Genomic DNA, 24,415 nt, shown 5'->3' with positions numbered 1-24,415 from the left:
GTTGATGGTGATTCTTGACCCCTTAGCGACCTTTTCTTTATTTATACGTATTCCAGTTGTTGGGGCGGTAGTCGTTTAGACCAATCAGACGAAGGTGACGGACTTACACGGACCAATTAGAAATCTTGCAATTCGACGATGACATCTGGCCCCGCCCTCCCATATGAAGCAGTTGGTTTTGCGTCAGCTGGTTTTTCTTTGGTTAACTTGTATACAAAGTTGTGAAAGTCGTCCAAAGAACTTTTTTGGGTGCGGGCGCGTCAAAGTGGCAGGATACAAAAGTAACCGGACCGGGGGCCACTCGTCGCGCCTTGGCTAAGTTTCATGACGTGGGTAGGATAGTAACAATTCCTCCCGGGCTACCTTGCTAGCTTGTTAGCTATTTGTTCGCAGCCATGGCTTCGATGCAACCTAGTTTCAACAGGCAGCGAGAGAACAAACAGCAAGGGGAAGACGACGACGACGACTCCGACGCTGAGGAGACAAGCCCGAGCCGCAGCCCCAGCCCGAGCCGGAGTCGGAACCCCAGGAGGTCCCAAATCATTCACAGCGGACACTTCATGGTATCATCGCCACACAGCGAACACCCGCCGAAGAAAGGCTACGACTTCGACACCGTCAACATGCAGACCTGTCAGACGTACCACTTTGGCAAAGCTAGCACGTCTCACATCTCTATCGACGCATCTTTGACCAAACTTTTTGAGTGCATGACTCTAGCCTACAGGTATGCCACACCCGGGAGCAAAATCAATCAATCAATCAATGAAGATTTACATCGGTAAAGTATTTTTTTTTAGGTTTTAGTAATTTACCTAAGCAATTATTGTGCGGACGACCTATTCCACGTCTGGTTATATATATTATATATATTTATATGTACTAATTTTTTCCGTAGTTTCGGTTCAGTTAATGTCAATGTTTATTTAGATTTCGCTGATGGTACGCGCAAGACAAAAGCCTTGCAAAATATTTGCTTACAAGTGTTTGGCGCCACCGTGTGGAATTCTGGTGCCAATAAAAAATTTTTAAGACAATAGAGGAGATCACTATACTGCTTCTCTGCCATTTTTAGGAAGTAAAACGCCTAGTAGGAACGCAATGTTGTGATTTACTCGGCCAGGGGTGCAGGGTAAAAGCACCTTCAAGTTGAAACATTTTATGTGCGTTTTGAGGTCCATGGTGCCTTTTGTGGCCTTCCTGAAAATCCTATCCATTTTCTTAAGGACTAAAATTGCCCCCCAGATATTGACAGGAGCAACCTTTTTCATCATCATAAATCATCACATAGTTTAAAGATGTCCCTCCAACAGTAAAATGTGAAAAGGGATCCCTAAAACATGAACAATCGGATTATTTTGGGAAAGCTGTGGATTAATTTGTCAGACAAATGATTTCATTCATTTTCAGTGATGTCATTTTAGTTGCTTTGCTAGGATTTTGCCTTATTTATTATGGTTCAACAAATTGATAATGAAATTAATTCGATAATCACTTCTGTTTGTTCAGTGGTAAGCTGGTGTCCCCAAAGTGGAAAAACTTCAAGGGTTTAAAGCTACTCTGGAGAGACAAGATCCGCCTCAATAATGCTATCTGGAGGGCGTGGTACATGCAGTGTAAGCCCTGAATGCTGTCTATCAGTATATTTTGCTTTAAGTAACATAGTTTGGATTTTTGTTCACCTGCAGATGTGGAGAGAAGACAAAATCCTGTTTGTCATTTTGTAACCCCTCTGGACGGAAACATTGACCTGGAAGCACATCGTACCTCGGAGGTGGATTCATTCATTCATTCATTCTCTGTACCACTTATTCAAGTGTTGTGGGGGGTGCTAAGGCCTATCCCAGCTAACTATGGGCACCAGGGGTGGGGGGCATCCTCAATTGGTGGCCAGCCAATCACAGGGCACAACAAGAGAGGCAAACATTTACGCTCGCACTCATACTTAAGGGCAATTTAGTGTTCAACCAGCCAACCATGCATGTTTTTGGGATGTGGGAGGGAATTGGAGTACCGAGAGAAGACCCACGCAAGCCCGGGGAGAACCTGCAAACCCCCCACAGGAAAGTCCGGACCTGAGATCGAACCCTCGATCTCAGAACTGTGGGGCCGACACTTTAACCCAGGGGTCTCAAACTTGCGGCCCGCGGGCCAACTGCGGCCCTCGGGACGATAATTTGCGGCCCCCGTCTTAATATGAAAGATCGATTTTTTTTTTTTTTTTTTTTTTTTTTTTTTTTTTTTTTAATTTTTTTTTACCCCTTTCCCCATGATGGCGCCGTTTAAGTGGCAGCCAGTGGCAGTAGCTCTGTCCACTCATGTTTTTCTTGTTTTACAGCATGTTTTACATGAAAAATTAGAGGGAACATTGACATGCACCTGCTTGTTGCAGGTGTGATACTGGTGTGCCGATAGCGAGCAATGATGATGTCGTGACCGGATGATTCGCCTAAAGACGTTTCGCCGACGGACGTTTGACAGACGGACAGGTCGTACTAGTATTTGTTAGTTTAATGATTAAATACAAATACTAGTATTTGTATTTAATCATTAAACGCTGTTTTCAGCTGGATTTGACCGAATTTGAGAGCATTTTGAGCCGTTTGGCGAATGGACGTCTATAGACGTTTTTTTGCCTCCATCGCGATATCATCCAGTATTTGTATTTAATCATTAAATGCTGTTTTAGGATGGATTTGACCCGATTGCTGTCATTTTACCCCTCGGTTCTGCTACATCTGCCTGCCCAAGGGTGCTTACTCCCGGACTGCCATTGATGGTAGACGAACATTGATTTTTACTATAATTTGGACAACACCGGCGGCGGGCCGGATTAAAAATCCTAACGGGCCGTATATGGCCCGCGGGCCGAGGTTGAAAAACTTGTACACACACGATCCGGCGGGGCGAGCGTTCGAATCCCGTTTCGGCGAAACCTCCGTTCGGCCGAATGAACGTTCGGTGGAACGTCCATTCGGCGACCTGCCCGTCTGTCAAACGTCCGTCGGCGAAACGTCTTTAGGCGAATCATCCGAGTACCGATGATGTCGCTCACACTGGTACTCAGTGCGCTCAGGGAGGTTGTCTTTCTGCTCAGACCAACAAAAAATTAGAGGGAACTTTGGTTCGGAGCTGAATGAACCAATCACGGTGAGGTATACGGCTCTGGAGGGCGGGACATCGGCCGGGCTGTCCAGTGCCTCGCTCACTCACTCATTCATTCCTCCAATCAGCTGGGCGGAGGAGAAGCCGTGAGGCCGATCACTCCGCTCGGCGCGCACACTCCTCCGCTGCTCTCAGCATAGAACTGAATGAGGCGCTATGATCCGTGATCCAGCCTGTGTCAGTGTCTGTAGCCATCTCCGCGATTGAAACGGAGAGCGAAAGTGCACATGCGCCACAAACCCGCGCGACTGAATGTGAAAGATCAACCCGAGACTCATTCCAAGTGGAAAAACATATTACAGAGCCCCAGAGATGTCTCTTTCAAAGCCTGCCGTGAAGAGAAAGGTCGGTGATGAGCACAGACAGTTTCAAGAAAAGTGGGGAGTGCAATATTTCTTTGTTGAACACAGGGGCACCCCGACGTGTCTCATTTACACTGAAAAAGTTGCGGTGCACAAGGAATACAATTTGAAACGTAATTGTACTACGAGACATGCTGAGGAGTACGAAAAATACCAGGGAGATGAGAGAGCCAACCAGGTTGCCAGTCTGAAAACACGTCTTCTGAGGCAACAGGATTTCTTCAAGAAGGCTACCAAAGACAGTAATGCAGCAGTCAAAGCTAGCTACGCCGTTTGTGAGTTGATTGATCCTGTGCTAAGTGATCCCAAATGGCTCATGGACTTGGCTTTTCTTGTTGATATCACACATGAGCTTAATGTACTGAACAAGAAGCTACAAGGCCAGGGGCAACTTGTCAGTGCTGCCTATGACAACGTGAGAGCATTTTGCACTAAACTTGTGTTATGGAAAGCCCAGCTCTCTCAGACAAACCTTTGCCATTTCCCAGCATGCAAGGCTCTCGTGGATGCAGGCACACCATTCAGTGGTGAGAAGTATGTTGAGGCCATTTCGAAGCTACAGGAGGAATTTGATCACAGATTTGCAGACTTCAAGACACACAAAGCCACATTTCAAATTTTTGCGGACCCCTTCTCCTTTGATGTGCAAGATGCCCCTCCTGAGCTTCAAATGGAGCTCATTGACCTGCAGTGCAACTCTGCACTCAAAGCCAAGTTCAGGGAGGTGAGTGGAGAAGCAGACAAGCTTGGGCAATTTTTGAGAGAGTTGACCCCCAGCTTCCCTGAACTTTCCCGAAGGTTCAAGCGGACCATGTGCCTTTTTGGGAGCACATACTTGTGTGAGAAGCTCTTCTCCACCTTGAACTTCAATAAGTCCAAGTACAGGTCCAGACTTACTGATGAGCATCTTCAAGCTCTACTGAGGGTCTCCACTGCTTCCTCCCTCAAGCCAAATGTGACTATGTGAGAAGAAGCGCTGCCAGGTTTCTAGCAGCAAGGAGTAGGCAAGAGAAGCCGTGTTCAGAATATTTCATGTTCAATGTTCCATTCAAGTTCAGAAAGTTTAAGGTTAAAGAGCTGTTAATACAGACATTTGAAACGGAATAAAAATAATTCATTTTCTCTACTTAGCCAGCCAGTGTATATCTACTGTATGCTCATTAGTATTATTTGGTTTTGTATTACTGATTGATTTATTTTTTGTTCATCTTTAAGTTAATTTATTTAATTCATTATTTTTTGTTAAAAAATAAAGATATTTGATAACGTTGGAATGTTTTATCAGTGCTTTTCTTGTGGAAATCCTGATGCGGCCCAGTCTCACCCAGACTCGGCCTCTAGCGGCCCCCAGGTAAATTGAGTTCGAGACCCCTGCTTTAACCACTCGGTCCCCGGGCCCCCCTTGGAGGTGGATATTGGAAAATATTCAAATGAATAATAATTCTCACAATTTCCTATCATGTGCTCTGACTCCCAGATGATCACCACCGAGGGCAAATGTTGGAAGAGAAGAATTGAAGTCGTGATTCGAGAGTATCATAAGTGGAGGACCTACTTTAAGAAAAGAGTTGAGTTTCACTCACTGGTTTCAGTTGTGCATACAGCAGAGGGGGCACTTTTCAGGTTATGGTCAATATTTAACATTTTTAGGCATTGAAATTATTCATTTTAATGCATGAGCGTACAAGTTGAAAATCAGACAGGATTTTCCCTTTTGCATTAAAATGTCATCGCGCACAGTAATATGTTGAGACCTAACACACCTTTTGTATTCTGCAAAACCCCATGAACATGTAACATTACACTGGTAATTCTCCCTACACTGTACTTTTTAATCCCAATAATATAGTTTGTACCGACTTGCAGCTACTAGCTAAATTGGGAAATAAAAAAAAAAGACCAATTACTGATTTTTAAACGTGTTTACTTTTCCTTGCAAGAATATTATTACCAAAAAACAATTTTGAAAAGTCTGGTTCCCTGTTAACATGGGCACTGATTATTTTCCCATCTTTTCAGTTGCAGAAACATAAGGATGATGACCTATCAAGTTTGCTCAAGGTATGCAAATTCTGTGGCAAAAGAAAAATGTGCATGCAGCTTGTCACTTTGACTTTAATCCACGCAAACATTTTATATTGTTTTATTTGGATCATTTGAACTAGGGATGGGCCTTAGTTACAATTTCAGTCAAGAAAAATATATTTCTGTCGCTTCATACTTGGTATAAAAAGTCTTGAGAATTTCAATATTTAAAAAAAAGAATTGATAGAAATTTGAGTAAGAAGTCAAATGTGGTTGTAACAGTGCTTGGACGCACACGATGGCGCTGTTTGACATCTCAAGTACATCAAATTTTACTTGAATTATATTCTGAAGCTGTAAGGAAGGACAAAACGACATAGGTGGAGACACGTTTAACACAAGGACATACTGTATAGGTTTCATCTTTTGTTGTTAAGTTTGTGTTTTAAAAAAAGGTTTTTAGGTGTTTTACGGCAGGATTTGGGGTTCAGTTTAGGTTTCCCATTTAGAGTTGAAAACCAGGGTTATCGGTTTTCAATTCATTTTCTGAATCTAGAATTCATCTTCTAAATCTAGAATTTAACATGGTTCTATTTGAATTGATTACTGATGATACTTTCTGTTAGAAAATCACTTTTTTGTGTGTGTGCGTATTCTACTTTGTGTTTGTGTTTGTGTGTGTTGGCTTCACTGATTCCCGCATGCTCATATGAATAACCAACCGACTTGGCGCTTGCATTTGTAACACCTAAAGGGGCCCAAGGAGCAGTTAGCACTGTTTGGGGAAGTCTCTCCAGACATGCTCCGTGCTTGCTTTTGTCAGGATGAAGAGAGTGTGGCCCCTGTGCCCATGGAGCTCGAAGGTTTCTTTGATGTGGAAGTCTTGATGTCCGAGGTGTCTGACACGCTTTTCTCCACCTTGGTGTCGCACCAGCCCACTGCCTGGCCCAATCCCAGGGAGAACGGTGAGGATGCCATGCTGTTGGTGGATTTAGTTTTATCTGTACAACAACAAGTCTCCCAAATAAGGGTTAGGATGTCATATAATGCGTTATCTGTTTTTTTTTGTGTCAAAGTTAGATTTTCAACTAGTGTTGACATTCTGAACCTAGTTTAATATTTTAGGAAAGGCTTCAGCTTTCCAGTGAGAGGTTCAAGCAAACTATGGTAACCTCAGAGTTGTTTGCCTTCCCCAGCTCATGCAGTGAATGCAGACATGATTCAACCAGGACTATTGCAGTTGCAGCCCAACCTGGACTTTTCTTTTGATCCACTACAAGGTAGAAGCCGTGGTGGCGCAAACTCTTTGCTGTCATCTCTTTTCAAGGATATATGTAACCTGTTTACAAATGAAGACTTTAACCCTGGGGTTGGGTTTGAAAGTGGTATTTTGACCTTTACTCTCTTTGATGCAGTATTTGAAATGCCACAAGGAAGCAGTTAACTAGACAGGTTTCTAGTTATCTGCTTCCTGATTGCTCAGCGGATTTAGAAAAAAAATACCAAAGGCAAGGTAACAAGTCTGGTCATCCCCAATCAGGCAGTCGAATGGAAAATAGATGTTTAACCTGTCAACGCTGCATGGCAAATTGAAACATGGCACAGCAATGTGAATGTTTCACTGGAGCTAAGTGGGACGCTTAGTCATCTGAATTAAAAGTCCTATTAAATTTTCAACCCAGCACGGTTAATTTAGCGAGCAGCTTCGTTTTGCTTTTGCTTTCTAAAATGCTTCAAATCGCCACCCACTTAGATGAACCGCCACGGCTCCCGATGAAAAAACAAACACAGGAGCATAAGAGGCATAACCGATCCATCGCCCAGGGGATTTATTGCATTTATACCTTTGGCGGGATTTGTTGCAGTTTTTATATTGAAAAATACATGCAGACATATACAGTTATGTAACCGTTGCTCAGTCAGTCTCATAATTGCTCTGTTTAGTCATATTAGCCATTAAACATATATATATATATATATATATATATATATATATATATATATATATATATTTATATGTATATTTATATTTAGAAAAGCACAATACAATGAAAAAAAGAATGATCTCTCACCATTTATAATGTAGCATTTTAATGATCTAAATCAGCGGTGTCAAACTCGGGTTGGTTCGCAGGCCGCATTACCGTCAACTCCATTTCATGTGGGCCGCACCATTTTAGATCTAATATTTAGATTTTTTTTTTTTTAAATGATTAAAAGAACTGGATCAAAAGCCCTAAATAGTCCGTTTTTATAGATCCAAAGCAATGTTTATTTGAGCTTTTTTTTTCTTAATAATGGAAAATTTCTTTTAATCATGTGTTTCATCTTAAATGGAAACAAAATATATTTTTTAATTATGTTCATTATTAAAGTGGAAAATGGAAAATATCTATATATTTATTTTTAGATCTTACAAAATGTGCTTTGAACTAAAAACACAAAATAAATAAAATTGGATTGAAAATATTACATTGATTGATTTTAAAAAGGGAAAAATCTGGAAATGTAATGTACATCTATAACCATTTGAATTTGATCCTAAAACAGAAAGTCGCCACTCATGATTTACTTTCTCGGGCCGCACAAAATGATGCGGCGGGCCAGATTTGGCCCCCGGGCCGCCACTTTGACACCTGTGATCTAAATAAACAATTAAAACTACCTACTCATCCATCCGGGCAAAGGCTAAATAATTTGGGAAATAAACGTAACATATCTTCCAGACAATCAGTTTACGCACAAAAATGATGGCAAAATAAAAACATTTCCCACAACAGACTAGTAGGCGGATTTTTGGGTGGGAAATGTATCTCATTCGCTTAGTAGTCAACAGTCTCCTGAGCTCAATTTAGCCGTAGTAGCTTCGCTTTCTTTACATTACCTCACAGCTTTATACTAGTTTCCGGTGACCGCGTTGTCGTCCAACTTGCCGCCAAAGAGTTTGTTCATTAGGGTCATTAGGGTGGCGTGGTCCTTTTGTATGAATTGAATGGATTCAATCCTGCATTCACCCTCATGAACGTACACTAATTGTGCACTCTTCCCGAAATCACACTAGTTTCTTTAACCTAGTAACCTGGAGAGTAGATGAAAATTGATTAATATTTCTAATAAAATGATTCTTTTTTTATTCTTTTTTTTACTAACAGCTTGCTAACATAGAGACTCTTGTTTTCAGACTTATTTCACAGCTTCCGTCCACCTGTCTTCCTCCCCGTTTCCCCCACCGCACCATCAGTCACCCCAATGCCCAGCAGCAGCTCTCCGTCGCAGGTAAACACGGAGCACAGCAAGATTTTAACAAATCACTGCCCTAAACAGCAGGGAGTAAGAGTTTGTGACTCCCTGTATACTCCATCTTCTTGCCTCCTTTACTGTCCTTTAGTAGTGACACAAACCCACATAACATAGTAATTGTACTAAACTGAAAAATGGCACCTGACCGGCTGCTCAGTCAACTGCATCACTTGAAAGATTATTTGTGTCAATCCGAGTGTTCTGTGGACCTTTTTTCGATAGACTTTAATGTAAAGTGGTTGCCATTTTGAGTACCGTATTTTCCCCACTATAAATCGCACTCGGTTATACAGCGCACCTTCAATGAACGTTATATTTTAAAATTTGTTTCATAGAAAAGGCGCACCGTATTATAAGACGCAATAGTAGTAGTAGTGGGGGTGGTAGTGTGGTAGTAGTTGGGGATTGTGTTATACATCCAATACATGGTGTAATAGTAGTAGTGTTAGAAGTTGTTTTATACATGAACTAGATGGAGCTGTGCTAAAGGGAATTCTCATTAATTAATGAATTATAAGCCCCACTGCCAATTTTTGAGACCATTGAATTCTTTTAGTTTCGCCTTATAGTGCGGAAAATACGATAACTTCCCCCCCCCAAAAAAACTATTATGATAGTTTCTATTTTTGTGCCAGATAAAATCTATCATGTGCTGAGCAATAACGTAAAATTTGATTTCACCAATATTTTTGTATGCATGATATAAAAAGGGGTTATTGTATCATTTATACTTTGTCATTGCCCCACAAAACCTCTTTGTTTGTTTTGTGAGCCCCAAATGGACAGCAGTTGTCTTCATAAACCCAATAGCAACATTAGATCTTGTGTAGAAGTTGCCCAGCATGTACAAATTTACAATACTGTCAGAGGGAAAGTTCTAGCAAATGTTTTGGCTTAAAGGGAAAAAATTGCAGCGTTATTGTTAACTACTTTGGAGGGAATTGGAGGTGCTGGGACACTACATTCATTTAAATGGGAAAAGATGACTTGCTGTATGAGTGAGTGTTTTGAGTTAGCGCGATGCAGTTGGTTTTTTTTAAAATTTGTTTTGTTCATATTTTTAGGGGGCAGCTATTCAGATTGGAAAATATATGCGATTTGGTTTGTAATGTAATGTTGCCGCGAAGGTACGCACTTTCGAAGATGTCCACTATCACGCTAGGTAGTAATTTTGAGGATTTTAAGATACCGCAGTCATGCCAAAGTTACCACAATTATTAATTTTCAAGATTTATTAATTAATTCAACTCCTATAAATATACATCAATCATTGATTGTTTGGACCGGCAATTTCACTTAAATATATCATACATTAGAAAAATACAGTAGTATTTGACAAGATATTGTCACAGAAAGTGCGCAATAACGATTTGAATGAAAGAAGCCAAAATTGGGCACCCTAAAATAAAAATTTGGTGGTATAGTAGATCTTGTCCTTGTAAAAGGACGGTCTCAAAAAATGTTGTCTCCAAACTGTTCCACAAATCACTGCAGTGGATGTCGGATTATCTACCCCAACCATAACAAGACGGCACCTTTTAGAATTAGAATCAGTTGATTGCTGTCAAGTTCTGCTTGTTTTAGCAGAAACCTCATTGGTTAAACTGTTTAAGATGGATCAGTCGGAACAAGAACCACGAATGTTGAGGATTCTTCTTAAAGATGTTTTTATGACCATTCTTTACAAAACATCTCCAATTCAGTCAGTCAGGACTGAGATGGCTATTCCACAACGTTGGCCAGCATTTCGTATCTTTACCCCAAATTCTATGCGAAAGTTGAAAGAGGACAGACCTGCAAATATCCTTTATTGTGTTTGGCTTCACCTGTGTACAGAGATAATTTCCATGATCTTTTAGTTTAAATAATCATATTAAGAAACAACAAGGGTCGCAAACAAATGCACCCGGCTTCTTTTGTTTAAACAATTATTGCTAACTTATCCTAACTCATATCAACTTTTTGTTTTCACTTTTCAGATGTATTTGTCTTCTATGTGATATAGATAAACTGAAATTACCAACCCGTACAATCAATCATTTATAAGTGAAAATCTTGAAAATCGTCGAAGGTTAAGTAGTTTATCATACGGTTTCAAGGAGGAAAAGGGATTTTTTTGTCAAGCATTGGTGTCTTCCACTTTTTCATAGACCTTTAGATGGATATCTTATTTTGAATCCATTTACAAGTAGTATGAGCCCAGCTCACAATTTCAATTACCGTATTTTCCGGATTGTAAGTCGCACCTGAGTATAAGTCGCACGAGCTAAAGAATGCAGAACGAAAGAGGGGGAAAAAAAGCTGCACTGGAGTATGAAGTTATATACAACAATATATGTTAAAGTAATGAAAAATAGTGAACAACAGACAAAACAAGCACCTAATAATATAACATATTAACAGATTTTGCATAACAAGGACCTTAAAGACACGACATAACAAGCTGTTGACGGTCAGAGTGAGTGGCAAGCCCATCCAAACTAAGTAAAAAATGTGACTTATAGTCTGGAAAATACCGTAGTTCCTTTTCATACTGCATGAAAAATAAGATGTGTCATACGTATGACACGAAATGGGAATTGGCCTGCAGTGTGAATGTAGCCTAGCTTTAACACAAATTGAACTCAAAGGCCGTGGTGCCACTGCACGTGTGTTGTGTCACCAGAGCCAATTATTGTTGTCCATGCAGCTCACGGATAGCCACATCCCGCCTTCCGTGACTAGTGAAACCAGTGAGACCAGTGCTGGTGCCATCGTGGACAACTATTTACCTCTTTATCCTGGGCACTCCACACTTAGCACCCACGCTGCCATCTCCTCTTCCAATCCTCTGGCGTCACAGTGCATCCCAGCTTCTGTGGCATCCATGGTCCCATCCCCCTTGAACCCTGCGGCTCCCTTGGGCGAAACCGTCATGATTGTGCCGTCCTCCAGTGCGCCTGCAGCTTCCACCGAATGCGCCCCGCCGCCTCCGCCCCGGGTGCTGTCCCTAGCACCGATGCTGAGCACACCTGCCCCCCAAACGCCTCCACCGCCTCACACATTTGCCCGTCCTAAACATCTCCAGCCGCCCAACGTCAACAAAAAACGAGACTTGAAGAAGATTACCCCAGCCAACCCAGTGTCCCCGCAGCAGTTCTTCTTCACAGGTCTGGATGCAAGATTTTCCAACTTTTGGGGTTCAGGAAATGCTATTTGTCTTCAGAAAATTCTCAAAATCCAGAAAATAAACATAACACTGTGGACCCCAACATTTAATAACAATCAGTTTGACCGTTTCAACCTTACAATTGATTTGTAGAAACCAAAATTGGTACTGGATGATGTGGACTACTTACACAACATCAAAGAGAGCCACTAGTTTAAAAATAGAAAATTTGGTGATGCAAATGTAGCCATTTATTTGCCCACCTTGCATAAGTACTAAGAATAGTAATTTTGCTGTCAAATTTTGGGAGGTACTTAGAACACAGAATAACCTTTACACGTCAACCTAATGTGGCTTTTGCTTAGCTTTTGAATATACATGTCCAATGTTTTAGTTCTTGATGTTCTTAAACATGAAGATGAACTGAAAAATTAAGTGTTTAGTCCAGGAATCCATAGGATTCAGATTCAGCACCCATTTGGAAATGATCTTCCTGTTTGGGATGGGGGAGGCAAGACTTAAACACAACTGCTCACTGGTATTCCTCTTATCCCTCAGGTGCCATCCCAACCGTGAAAACAGATGTGGTAGCATCTTCTGGTATGCTGATTGCTCATTGTGGTGTGGTGAGTTCTCACATCCACACTGCATTACCATTACCTTTAACTTTAATTTGGATAAACGGATACAAAATGTTTCTTTTGTAAAAAGACAGCGTTCAATTTCAAGCCTGATGCAAAAACAAGTTATATATTAAGTTGTGTATGAAATGTATAGCGTTCAGAAATAAACTCCAAGTAAATTGTTACTTGAATGTGCATTATAATGATACCGCATGCCAGAAAAATGGGCGATATTCCCATTTTAGGTGACTTAAGTGTGACCTGTTTGGCAGCATGCTTCAGTTTGTCTATTTGAAAGACTAACGTTAACTTTCTTTATTAGTTCTATTATATATCTAGTTGTATCTATTTGTAACTACAAAGGAACAACTGGGATTTAAAAAAAACTTTACAAATCGAAATGAAATGGGGAACTAATTCAAGCAATATGACCTGTCAAAATAATAAAATAATAGGAAACCTGTTTAAAGTAAGATAAAAAAAAAACACCCCAGCTTGCCTCAATTAAAAAAACGTTTTGATTCGAGAAAAAAAAAAGAAACAAGCATGTCTTACATTAATTTATTTTTGGGATGCTGGAGTCAATTTCTTAATATTTTGTCTTTGACATTTGTTGCCCTTGAAATTACCCTCCCACCCCACTTTAATCCCAATTTAAATATTCCGTTTTCTTGCACATAAGGCTGGCGGATTCTACCAGAAGTCTCCTCAGTGCAACATTCCCTCAGAGAAATCATTTTCTTCTAGCCACAGAAACCAGGAGGCAGTGTCAGGTGTCTGTGCGGCTTTGTTCCAACTTTCTAATGTCTCGTTACACTAAAGAAGACTACTAATTCATAGTGCTCTATTTTTCTCTTTACAGTTCAGGGCCAGCCAGCGTCAGGTCACGTCTCCCCTTGTGCTTTAGATCAAGTTCCCAGTCCACAATCACTGATCAGCAGTAGCACATCTCAGGTAAAAAAAAATACAATTTGAGTATGCTGTGGTATGTGATAGGTAGCATTGGGACAAAACTTTTCCCATTCAGGCTTTTTGTGACTTGAATAAAAGGTACCACTGTAACATAGTGTTAGAAAATAACGCCACCACATTTTCTATCGATCCCGATAGATAGAAAATGTGCAAAATTAATTGCACCCGTTCATTCATTCATTTTCTGAAGCGCTTTATCCTCACGGGGGTTCTGGAGTGTATCCCAGCTGACTTTCGGGCACGAGGAGACAGATAACCATTCACGCTCACAATCATACGTAGGGGAAATTTAGCGTATCCAACCAGCCCACCATGCATGTCCTTGGAATGTGGGAGGAAACCCCGGAGTACCCGGAGGAACCCCACGCAGTGTAGCGCAAAATTACGTACATGCATGATACAAGACTTTTGATAGACTGGGCCTGCTCATTACCCAAAAATAATTAGAAATCCCTCTAATGAGAATTGATTGTAAATATTAAAAGCCAAGACAACCGTCAAGCACGCTCACAAGCCAATTTACAGAAGTGAAGTCTAAATCCACTTCCAGGACTCCTTGCTGTCTTATCTTCGGATTTTTGTGCATAGTGGTTGTTTTCACATTTCTGCACTAGATTTCATCAAATTTCCTCCCCGTTTAACGAAACAATAACATTTAATAAGCAGTAAACCATATATATATATATACACACATATATATATATATATATATATATATATATATATATACACACATATATATATATATATACACACATATATATATATATATATATATATATATATATATATATATATATATATATATATATATATATATTAGGTGAACCACATGATTGATAGTGTCCCATTTAGATTTGTTTCCTACAAATGAATTGGTCAGATTTAATTGAAAGAACAAAAATAACTTTTTCAGCAAAACCTAAGAAAAAGTAAACAAGCACAATATTAGGGCTGGGGTTCTCCTTGTTTGTAAAAGTGGCCGAACTGGATAAGTACAGTACATTTCCCGTTGTCAAAGTGTCACGGACGAGTAAATACCGGTTCATTTTCGTTTGTCTGAAAGACATGATCTGTGGAGATTTGGGGTCATGTTACACGGTGATGTTGCAGTAAATCATGCCTAGCCTCTTTTATATTTCCCTTTCAGAGTTCCACTTGTCTGATGGTGAGTATTGCTTTCAACATATCAAGACGGAAGGAATGAGTATAGATCGTAATCTAAAATACGATTTCACGGAATCGTGGAATACTTTTACTTCCTACTCAGCCAGGAATATTTTATATTTTTATTTCCTGGCTTGTACCACTTCTAAGGAGCAGTTACTTCAGGGGGGAATCTGGAAAATTTACGTAATTAAGTGTAGATTTCAGGGGTTAATGCACATGTGTCAAAGTGGCGGCCCGCGGGCCAAATCTGGCCCGCCGCATCATTTTGTGTGGCCCGGGAAAGTAAATCATGAGTGCCGACTTTCTGTTTTAGGATCAAATTAAAATGAAGAGTATAGATGTATATGAAATTTCCAGATTTTCCCCCCTTTTAAATCAATAATTGTAATTTTTCAATCCATTTTTTCTGTTTTTAGTTCAAAAATCATTTTGTAAAATCTAAAAACATATTTAAAAAAAAAAGCTAAAATAAACATTGTTTTAGACCTATAAAAAACGCAATATTCAGGGCTTTTAATCCAGTTATAAAAAACAAATCTAAATATTACGTGAAATCAAGTTGACGTTAAAGCGGCCCGCGAACCAACCCGAGTCTGACACCCTTGGGTTAATTGCTTATGGTGTTATAATTGTAAATATTTTATTTACATTAGATTAGATTAGAACTTTATTTCATCCCGTATTCGGGAATTTTTTTGGTTCCAGTAGCAAGACAGACACAAGACACACAAGACATTGTAGACCTAGGTAAAAAAACTGGAGCCACCCACAGGAAGTCCACATGTCATGACATTACATGTCAAGAGGTCTTTTTTTTTTTTTTTTTTGGTATAGTAGACCATCATGCGATCATGGGGGTACTTTGCTCCAATTTCTTTCAAAGATTTCAAGGTCAATGTGAGATCCCAAACTGGCCTATAATCGCTAGGATTCTCTGATTGAGGTGGCGTCTTTACTCATGAAAGATTAAGGAGGAGCATAGAGGCAGAAGTGCCACCGCGTTCCGTGATTACGGAGAGGTTTTTGTAAGAGAGATCGACAGAATACAAAAATGAAGTTGCCATTGAATCGACAGCAGATTGTTTTGGGGCCGCTTGCCTCTTCCTCCCCAGGAATAAGATGCCGGTGGCACAAAAGATAAAAACATGCTACTTTTTAGTAGCTGCATTCTTAATCTTAAAAAAAAAGTGTTTTTGTTCTGAGAATATATTAAAATATCCACCAAGTTCATAGAGTGAGCAGCACGCATCTTTAAGCCATGTGTTTAGCATCCTCACTATGTTGAATCGCTCAATTCCCTGCCTTGTCCACTGAAAAACATCTCAGTATTTCAACTTCTGCCGCTATCAGCTCAGTGATGTCTTGCTTCAACGGCTCAGATTTTTTTAATATCCTCTTTCTTTTGGTCTGTCTTCTTTTAGCCACATTGTTTGTTTCCAGATTCCAAGGAGAGGACACATTGCTGAGCAGAAGAGACGATCAAATATAAACCATTCCTTCAAAACGCTAGGCAGCCTGGTTCCCTCCCTCAATTCACAAGCCAATGTAAGTTTGTAGTCAAAATTCGAATTCTTACAACTTTTCACTAGCCATTCTAAGTCTCTTGGTGTGTACTCAGATAAGTATTGCCGTCACAATGCAGAAGACAGTAGAGCACATTGAGAAGCTCAAACTTGAGAGGGAGCAAATGCAGGAGGAAATCAGTAAGCTGCAGGAGGAGATTACAAGCCTAAAGGCCTCCATCAAGTATGTTGTCAATAACTCTTATTTTTTTATATGAAATATCGGTTAGCATTTTTTGGGGGGCTTTAAAAATGCATTTTTTCTTTGTTTTTTTGTGTGAATTTTTTTCTTGATTTTTTTCATTTTTTCATTTTTTTCTTTTTTTTTTTCAATTAACAAGATATTTATTTTTGTAGTCCTAAATGACTTAACTTTTACAAAGTCACAAATTGGTTCCTTGAGGCAAAATATTTCATGTTGGAATACTGTTGATCATTTTTATTTTAAAGGTACTGTCAGTTAGAAGTTAATGTTAATGAATCGATTGGGTCCAAATTTAGGTGTGTTGTTAACAAGTCTACTACGTTTGCATCATTAAAGCTATTTCACATTACCATGATGCAATGGTATAAATGCACACAATGATGACACAAAGGATCCTTCTATTGCATAATGCTTAAAACTCCCATTTAATGACCTATGTAGAGATTAAATCCACAATTTTGTTTCCTCCAAAAATGACATTTTTCCAGTTTCGCCTCACCTTAATATCTGCTCGTATCCTCTTCTCTTGCCGTGTATATCTGTTGGGTTTCTGACACTTAGAAATTATTTAGCAACAACAAGTTGTTTCTGCAACTAATCAATTGATGTAGCAAGATGTACGTATATGTCCTTTTGTTTTAACAGAATGTTGCAATTAGTTGTTGCAATTAATTTTCCTTCTGCTCCACTCCCCATGATGTCCGTGCCAGATTGGCTCAAGGCAGAGTGGAAAGTTATCTCTTATCAGCAACAGGTTTTAAATAATAGGGAAATTTTATGGTGCCACACGTGCGAGTTGATGAGAAATTTACTGGCGTCAGCTCAAATTTTAGGGGAAACATCACGTTCTTGGTGTGTGGAGCTCAGCTCCAAAGGAACGCAGTTCTTTCTCTTTGTCTCTGACTTTTGCCTCAACTGCATTCAGCTAACATTAAAGTTTTTTGCATGCTCATGGTTCATTGTCAACAGCGCATCCTCTCTCGCTGTTAATTATACTCAAATTTTTGCTCGTAGACCTGAGAGCACCATATCACATGGGTATTGAAATTGGTCCTCAAGGGCCAGATTAGGCACAGGTTTTCATTCCAATCGATAAGGTGTCTTAAAAATGTAATCAGTTGATTGCCATCAACCTCATTGGTTAAACACCCCAAAAATTGTAATGTCACTTTTTTTCCAATATCATTCAGCACTCCTTTTCAGTTTTGTTTTTAATTTGTGTAGTTTTGTTCTTTAAGCAGAAATCATTATTTGGGCTCTGCTACTTCAAAAACACTTGAATCCCCCCCCCCCCCCCGAAGTCATTTTTTTCTGGCATGGTCACAATTTGTAGTGTTTATGGGTACGTTTATAGGTTGCAGTAAGTGAATTGTTGTATTCGGCGTTACAGTTTTTGCCTCTTTTTTTTGTCAATCATAGCGAGTGTCACGACCAGATGCCGGCCACGGGAGCACAGGTCACGCAGCGACGCTTCGACCACATGCAGCACAAGTTCACCGAGTATGTCAGACAGCGTTCCCGGCAGAACTGGAAGTTCTGGATTGTATCCTCTTCGTCTCTGCTGTTTGTGTTTAAAGTCTTAATGGTATACCTGTCAGGTTACCTAAGTCACTTTTAAAATGGTTCCTAGTTTGTGTGTGTGTGGGGGGCGGGGCGGTGGTTGTGTTGGCGGAAGGGAAACATTCAGTGGAACACATACAGGTATTTCGTCATCTGGTTTATTGGTACTTCATTGCACGATTTTTCTTAAGCTTTAGGCAATCACTGTACTCAATCTTCATTTTCATATTCCTGTGAAACGACATTTATTGAATACGGGAAGTCAAGTAGAATAACAACCCATGCATATTAGGGATGGGACGAGAGACTTAAACTAAAGACAACGATGCACCTTGATTTGCCAGGGTTACAAAATGATATCACAATACCATATGAAAAAATAATAAAAACAATTAAATGCACTATAAAATATATGAAACGCAAAATGTGATTTTGTCTGTTCTTCCCCTTTAATGCTGGAGTTCTGAATCTTGTTGACTATTTAGTGGGGAACATGTGTCCGTGTTTTGGGTTCTTCCGAATGTTCTGATGTATATATTGATGTCATACAGCACCCCTTTAGCCCAATCTTCTTAAATCTTTGGATCTCAATAATGGTAATAGATCTAAATCTAGTATGTTTCAATAGCAATCAAACAGGTTCATTCCCTTCCAACCCTCTCAGGTTGAAATGAATCAATGACAGCCTCTGAATGCAACTCACATATTGCATCTAACGTGCTATAATGTGCACAGTATTTTCCATTCATTTTCTGTTTTCCATTGTTGCATGTGTATGTAAAAAGCCTTGTAACCAAATATGTTTAACAATGGATTCAATCCCAATGGTGCCTTGACATTTTGCTCTCAGTTCAGCATAATTATCAAGCCACTCTTCGAATCCTTTAACAAGATGGTGTCGACTGCTACCGGGACGGAGCTTTGCCAGACCACACTGGAGTGGCTCGAACGTCACTGCTCGCTGGTCGCCCTCAGGCCCTGTGAGTAACCTCTATTATCAAATCTTAAACGAATTTCTGTGGAATCGACTGTCCGCCGAAACAAGAAAGCAATAAACAAAAACCAATAAATAAATAGAGTATGGCATGGCGTGGGAAGAAATTCCTTGTTCGGCACAAAAGTGACTCTCCATGATAAGCAGAGAAAGAAATTCATTGCCAAGCTGTAGAGTTTGGTGCTTGAGTTTATGGTATAAACTTGCTGAGACATTTAAATTGTTTTTGGCTCTTGCCGTGTGACATGATACTCTGCAGAGAAGTGAAATTGTGTTATGAAGTTTATGTCATAGTTGAGCAACCACATGCTTTTGGCACCAGGTCTAAACTTTTTGATTCATTTCCAAAAGGCACCGTGTCTAGACAATACAATACAAGACACATTTTTGGAACACGTGCTTTGCATTTTGAAGTTGTTTTTTATTTTTGTTTTTTTATCAATTGTCAAAATCACTTTAAAAAAGTATTTTTTGTTTAATTCAAACCTAATGACTATTTATAGGGTTTTGAAAAAGAAACTATTAGTGCACTGAGAAACAATAGTCACTGATATCATTCCACTGGGTAGAGGTGAAAGAGTCACAGTTCACTGTTTGAAAAAGACTTCAAGAGAAGGACTATACAGACGCTCCCCTACTTACGAACGCAGTTGGTTCCGAGCGATTGTTCATAAGTTGAATTTGTTTGTAAGTTGATTCAGTGCTATATTTTGTATTATAATTTATGTTTAATGCCGATATAAGTATATTGAAGGTTTATATAAGTGCATTTGTATGTTTAAGGCTTGTATAAGTAACATGCATTGGTTTGTACTGAAAAAAAAAACATTTAATAAAATGGAGAGAATATGTACAGTACTGTAGAGAGAGAGAGAGATTTATGTATTAGAAACTGGCCAAAAGAAGCAACCTAATGACGATTGCACAGTTTTCTTCTTTTTTTCATCATAAATGATGCGGTAGCACTGTATGGCATCATTCAATTGATTTGCAAACTTTGTGCAACGTTCAATATTTGGGTCCTGCTGCTCGATCTTTCTGTTAATAAATGGTACTGACGGTCAAACGATTCAATGCCCGTGAAACGCTCACCACTCTCACGCGCATCAAGCTTCGTTATTATTGCCACTCGTTTCAAATGAAATGGCTTGCCTCTTCCTTGCAACTCCCTCAATAGAAGCCGTTCGCTTTTTACCAACCATATTCAATAATGGATGCACGAGATATTTAATGATACAAATGAAAAAGGTTCTTTGGGACCTGGAGATACGTTCACACACTTCCGCATTGCAACGAATTGGACAGAAGAAGGTAGATGCTGGGTGAGCTGAGCCCTCACAGCGCCAGGCATCGGTATTAGCGGCGGAAAGAAGCACTACTCCGAAAAAGGCGCGAAATACAAAATTGGACTTGTGAACATTTTTGGACTTAAACGCAATTTGCAGACATGTTCGTATGTACCGTTGTTCGTAAGTTGAATGTTCGTAAGTAGGGGAGCGTCTGTACAAGAATGATAACTCTGCTTGGCAAATAATTTGTTAATTTATTTAATGTCTGTGCCCATACGTATGCTCATTTTCCTGACTGTCTGAAACATCTTACTGTAAAAAAACAAAATTCAAGTTGCGTATGTGAACGTGTGGGGTGTTCATCTTTTTTATCTGAACCCAAAATGTCTTCAGTACACAACAAAAACAAAGGATATAAAGTTATTTTTCCAATAATTTATAATACGTTTGTTGTTAGGCCAATGAAAACGATCACATAGTTTAGACACATTTCCGGCGGTTGAAATCATTTCTGTAAAAAGATTGGACAAATGAGTGAGTGAACTTGTTTGTGTATCTGCATTTGTTTCAGTGGTCAGCAGCAGCCTTTGCTACTTGAGCACCACCACGTCCGTCCTCAGCGATCCGTCACGCTTACCCGAAGAGGCCACCCAGGCCTTGAAGCACGCCGACTTGGAGCCTCCCTCTCCGCCCAGTTGATAATCCTCTTTTTCAGAACTCTGAGGCTTTACAGTGATCTATTCAAACTAGGAGGGGTGGCGGCGAACGATCAAGTTTCAGTGGACGAGCAATCCATTTAAATTGGGGAGGACTGGCAGCGAAAGCTCCTTTCCAACTCTCCCAGTCCGAATGAACTAGATGTCAATCGCGCTCAGCGGTAGGTTTAGAGTTAAATGGAAAGACAACGGCTTGAATAAATGACCTTCATGTAAAAGGAAGTTGCTCAAACTAAGTATGCAAATAGCAAATTACCGAGATTGGACGGAAAAAATGTTTACACACTCCGCAGCCGTTTTGTTGTTAGTTATAACCACGCACACACACTGATTGACTCGAACACAGGTCCATGTGATAATGGGGTTTAATGACATCCCATGGAAGGGTGGGACATTTGGCATAATCACATGGTTAAAATAGTTTGGGGCATCGATAAAATGTCTGACCCATTTTCTTAGAATTATTTGCTTTTATTTACCTTTCCCCCCCAATGTTACACATGATGGATACGCAGGATTCAAGTCATGTCTTTGCCTTTAACTACGACAACAGAATGATGCTGAACCACTCTGTCTTTTTTAGTAGCTCAGCCCTTTTCTACTGTGCGACATAACTTATAGCCCTTATAGGGACCCTCACTAAAACTGCAAGAAAACATTTTTAAAGGTGCTATCAAATACAGACCACCTAAAAAAAATCCAAATGACTGAAACTTAATCTGGTTGATTTTTTGGGGGGAGCGGGTTGAGCAAAGGCAACTGAGAAAGGGAGAGAAAATAGAATAACCTTTTCTTTTTTATTTGTCTGCCATCGTTTTAAAGTCACTTGCCGTTGTGTTTTACAGCACCTTCAAATGTACACTGTACGTTTTCACTGTATATAGATATTTGTCTCACCTTTCTATTTGTATGTGTACAAATGGTGTCAGTCAACATCATGTTATTTGATGCGTCCTCAGGGCAGTAGTACTGGTGAGTATAAAACAATGCAGTGTTGTTTGTTTTGTCCTCGATGCACTACGTCATATTTTCATATATCTTCAGACGGCATAATTGCAATATAATCCAGTGTCATATTTGGTCCTCTTGCTTGATAACGACAATGAATTTGTGTATTGTTAACTTTTTTTATCACAAAATGGTGCAGTGTCATTTTTTTATCTGCAACTCCTGTTTTGGTTTCTAAGTATAAATAGTCAATACTGTTTGCCCAGAAAAAAACAAACAAACCAGATTCCCCTTATTTTGGGACACGGTGTGAATTGTGAATAAAAACTGAAAGCAATGATGTGGAAGTTTCAAATTGCAGTCATTTATTCAGAGTAGGATATCGATGGCAGTTTAGGTTTGAACTGAGAAAATTTATCTAATATAGAAATTGTAAATTATATTGAAAAAAATGTTGATTATTTTTCTTGGGTTCAAATCCAGGTTGGTCCACCTGTGTGGAGTTTGCATGTTCTCCTTGGTCCTGCGTGGGTTTCTCTGGGTACTCCGGTTTCCTCCCACATTCCAAAGACATGCATGGTAGGCTAATTGTACACTCTAAATTTCCCCTAGGTATGAGTGTGAGCGTGAATGGTTGTTTGTCTCCTTGTGCCCTGCAATTGACTGGCCACCAATTCAGGGTGTCCCCCGCCTCTGGCCCAAAGTCAGATGGGATAGGCTCCAGCACCCCCCCCCCCCGCGACCTTAGTGAGGATAAAGCGGTTCAGAAAATGAAATGAGATGAGATTATCTTTCTCCCAGAAATACTTACAAAGTTAGAATTTTTAAATATTGCACATGGTATGTACAAGACTGGCACGCCAGCCTGCCAAGTCAGATTATATACTGATTATATATATATTGATTTATTATTTAGTTGAAGCTATGTGTAATAAAAAATAGATAAATAGTATTTAACTAAAAAATCTATTTAATGTCGTGGTTAAAATGGTCAATAATTGTATTAAAAACTAGATACATTAAGCTTTTGAATACTTTCTAAAGATTGTACCACAGATAAAAACACTTTTTTTTCAGTTCCACGGACTTAAGGGACACCCAAGATGGAATGATTTTGTATAATATTTCTGAAATGCCAAAACAGAAATATGGAACTCTTTCACCATATTCCAGTTTGAGTGATGATGGTAAGGTATGCCTTTGAAATGGATTAGTTAACAGCTGTAAAATGTGGTATTTTCTAGATTCTGTTTGTTTTATGTTTAGTTTTCATTAGTAAAACATTAAGAAAACCAAAAATGGTTTCTTTAAAAGTATTTTCATTAATAAGGTTATGTTATTAGACCTAACAATTGGCTCCAGCACCCTCGCGAGGATACGCGCAAAATAGATATGAATGAAGCTAACAAAAGAAGTGATTGCCACTTTTCCTCATCAATGCTCTAGTGTAATTGATGTTTTTTTTTAATTGTTAAAGAAACATATGCAGTCCAGTAGATGTTATTTGTGAAAAGGGCATTTTAATAATAAAAAACAAACATTTTTTTATAAATAATAATAATTAGATTAACATGAAAACATTGTAAAAATATATAAATATACATAGTGATACAGATTCATCATTTTAATATTATATAAATAATAATTTTCAGGCAGCGAGTGTGTGAATGTACTAGTCAGTCAGTGGAGAGGAAAGCAAATTCCTGTTAACACCAGTTTGGTTGTGAATCAGTGAAATCTTCCACCCATTTGCGAGTATAGTAGATGATTCTGAGGCCTTGTTCTTTCAAAATGTAGTCGTGATTATGATTATTAGTTGTGATTTCCTGTGAGCCGCATTCTTCTGGCACGCCACCTTCATCTCGTCCCTCTTGTTCACGAAGTTGCTGGTGTGCGGACCGCTTCACCGCATCCTCAAATTGGCTAAAAAAGTCCCCGATGTTGTGTAAAAGCTGGTCTGCGTGCTGTAGGGTCACATTCTTGATAATGGATGGCAAGTGTTGTTCTAGGTAGAAACTGATTGAGCAAATGGACAATTGGACCTCATGCTTGCTGTTCCCAACTGGGATTGTTATTCCTGGAATTGGATCCAAGTTGTCCTCGCTGAATTTCAGCGGCGGGTTCTTGTTGAAAACCTGCTCCACCTAGAGAAAGAGATTTTTATTTTATTTATTTTTGTAAGTAGAACTGTTGCAGTTTACTGCTGAACATTTCATAAATTAGTCAGAAAACTTTTCAAAAAGGGGCATCGGCCTCAGTTCTGGTCTGGGGTCAAGGATTTGATCCCAGGTCAGTCCTCACTCTGTGAAATTTGCATGTTCTCTTGCGTGGGTTTTCTCCAGGTACTCAAGTTTCCTCCCACATAACAAAAACATG

At 39.5% G+C, this 24,415-nt stretch overlaps 1 protein-coding gene across 3 annotated transcripts; it reads left to right on the top strand.

Moving 5' to 3' along the window:
* Positions 1-137: 137 nt before the first annotated feature.
* On the top strand, positions 138-21,495 carry mlxip (MLX interacting protein). Of its 3 annotated transcripts, none has more exons than XM_077600853.1 (17): positions 138-727; positions 1,510-1,616; positions 1,689-1,774; positions 5,005-5,094; positions 5,547-5,588; positions 6,376-6,517; positions 6,749-6,832; positions 8,734-8,828; positions 11,542-12,001; positions 12,559-12,626; positions 13,306-13,402; positions 13,486-13,577; positions 16,206-16,310; positions 16,384-16,511; positions 17,952-18,075; positions 18,943-19,072; positions 20,947-21,495. In XM_077600853.1, exons 1-17 carry the CDS (start codon positions 396-398, stop codon positions 21,072-21,074), a joined length of 2,310 nt encoding a protein of 769 aa, XP_077456979.1. In that variant the 5' UTR covers positions 138-395; the 3' UTR covers positions 21,075-21,495. The 3 variants fall into 3 exon arrangements, with proteins under 3 accessions (XP_077456979.1, XP_077456978.1, XP_077456977.1); XM_077600852.1 differs by having other exon boundaries at positions 6,307-6,517; positions 13,306-13,396; XM_077600851.1 differs by having other exon boundaries at positions 6,307-6,517.
* The last annotated feature ends 2,920 nt before the right edge of the window (positions 21,496-24,415 follow it).

This window comes from Stigmatopora argus, chromosome 5 (assembly GCF_051989625.1).
Source record: "Stigmatopora argus isolate UIUO_Sarg chromosome 5, RoL_Sarg_1.0, whole genome shotgun sequence".
NCBI lineage: Eukaryota > Metazoa > Chordata > Actinopteri > Syngnathiformes > Syngnathidae > Stigmatopora > Stigmatopora argus.
Note: the sequence above shows the minus strand (reverse complement) of the source record. Positions and strands in the feature narration are given on the sequence as shown.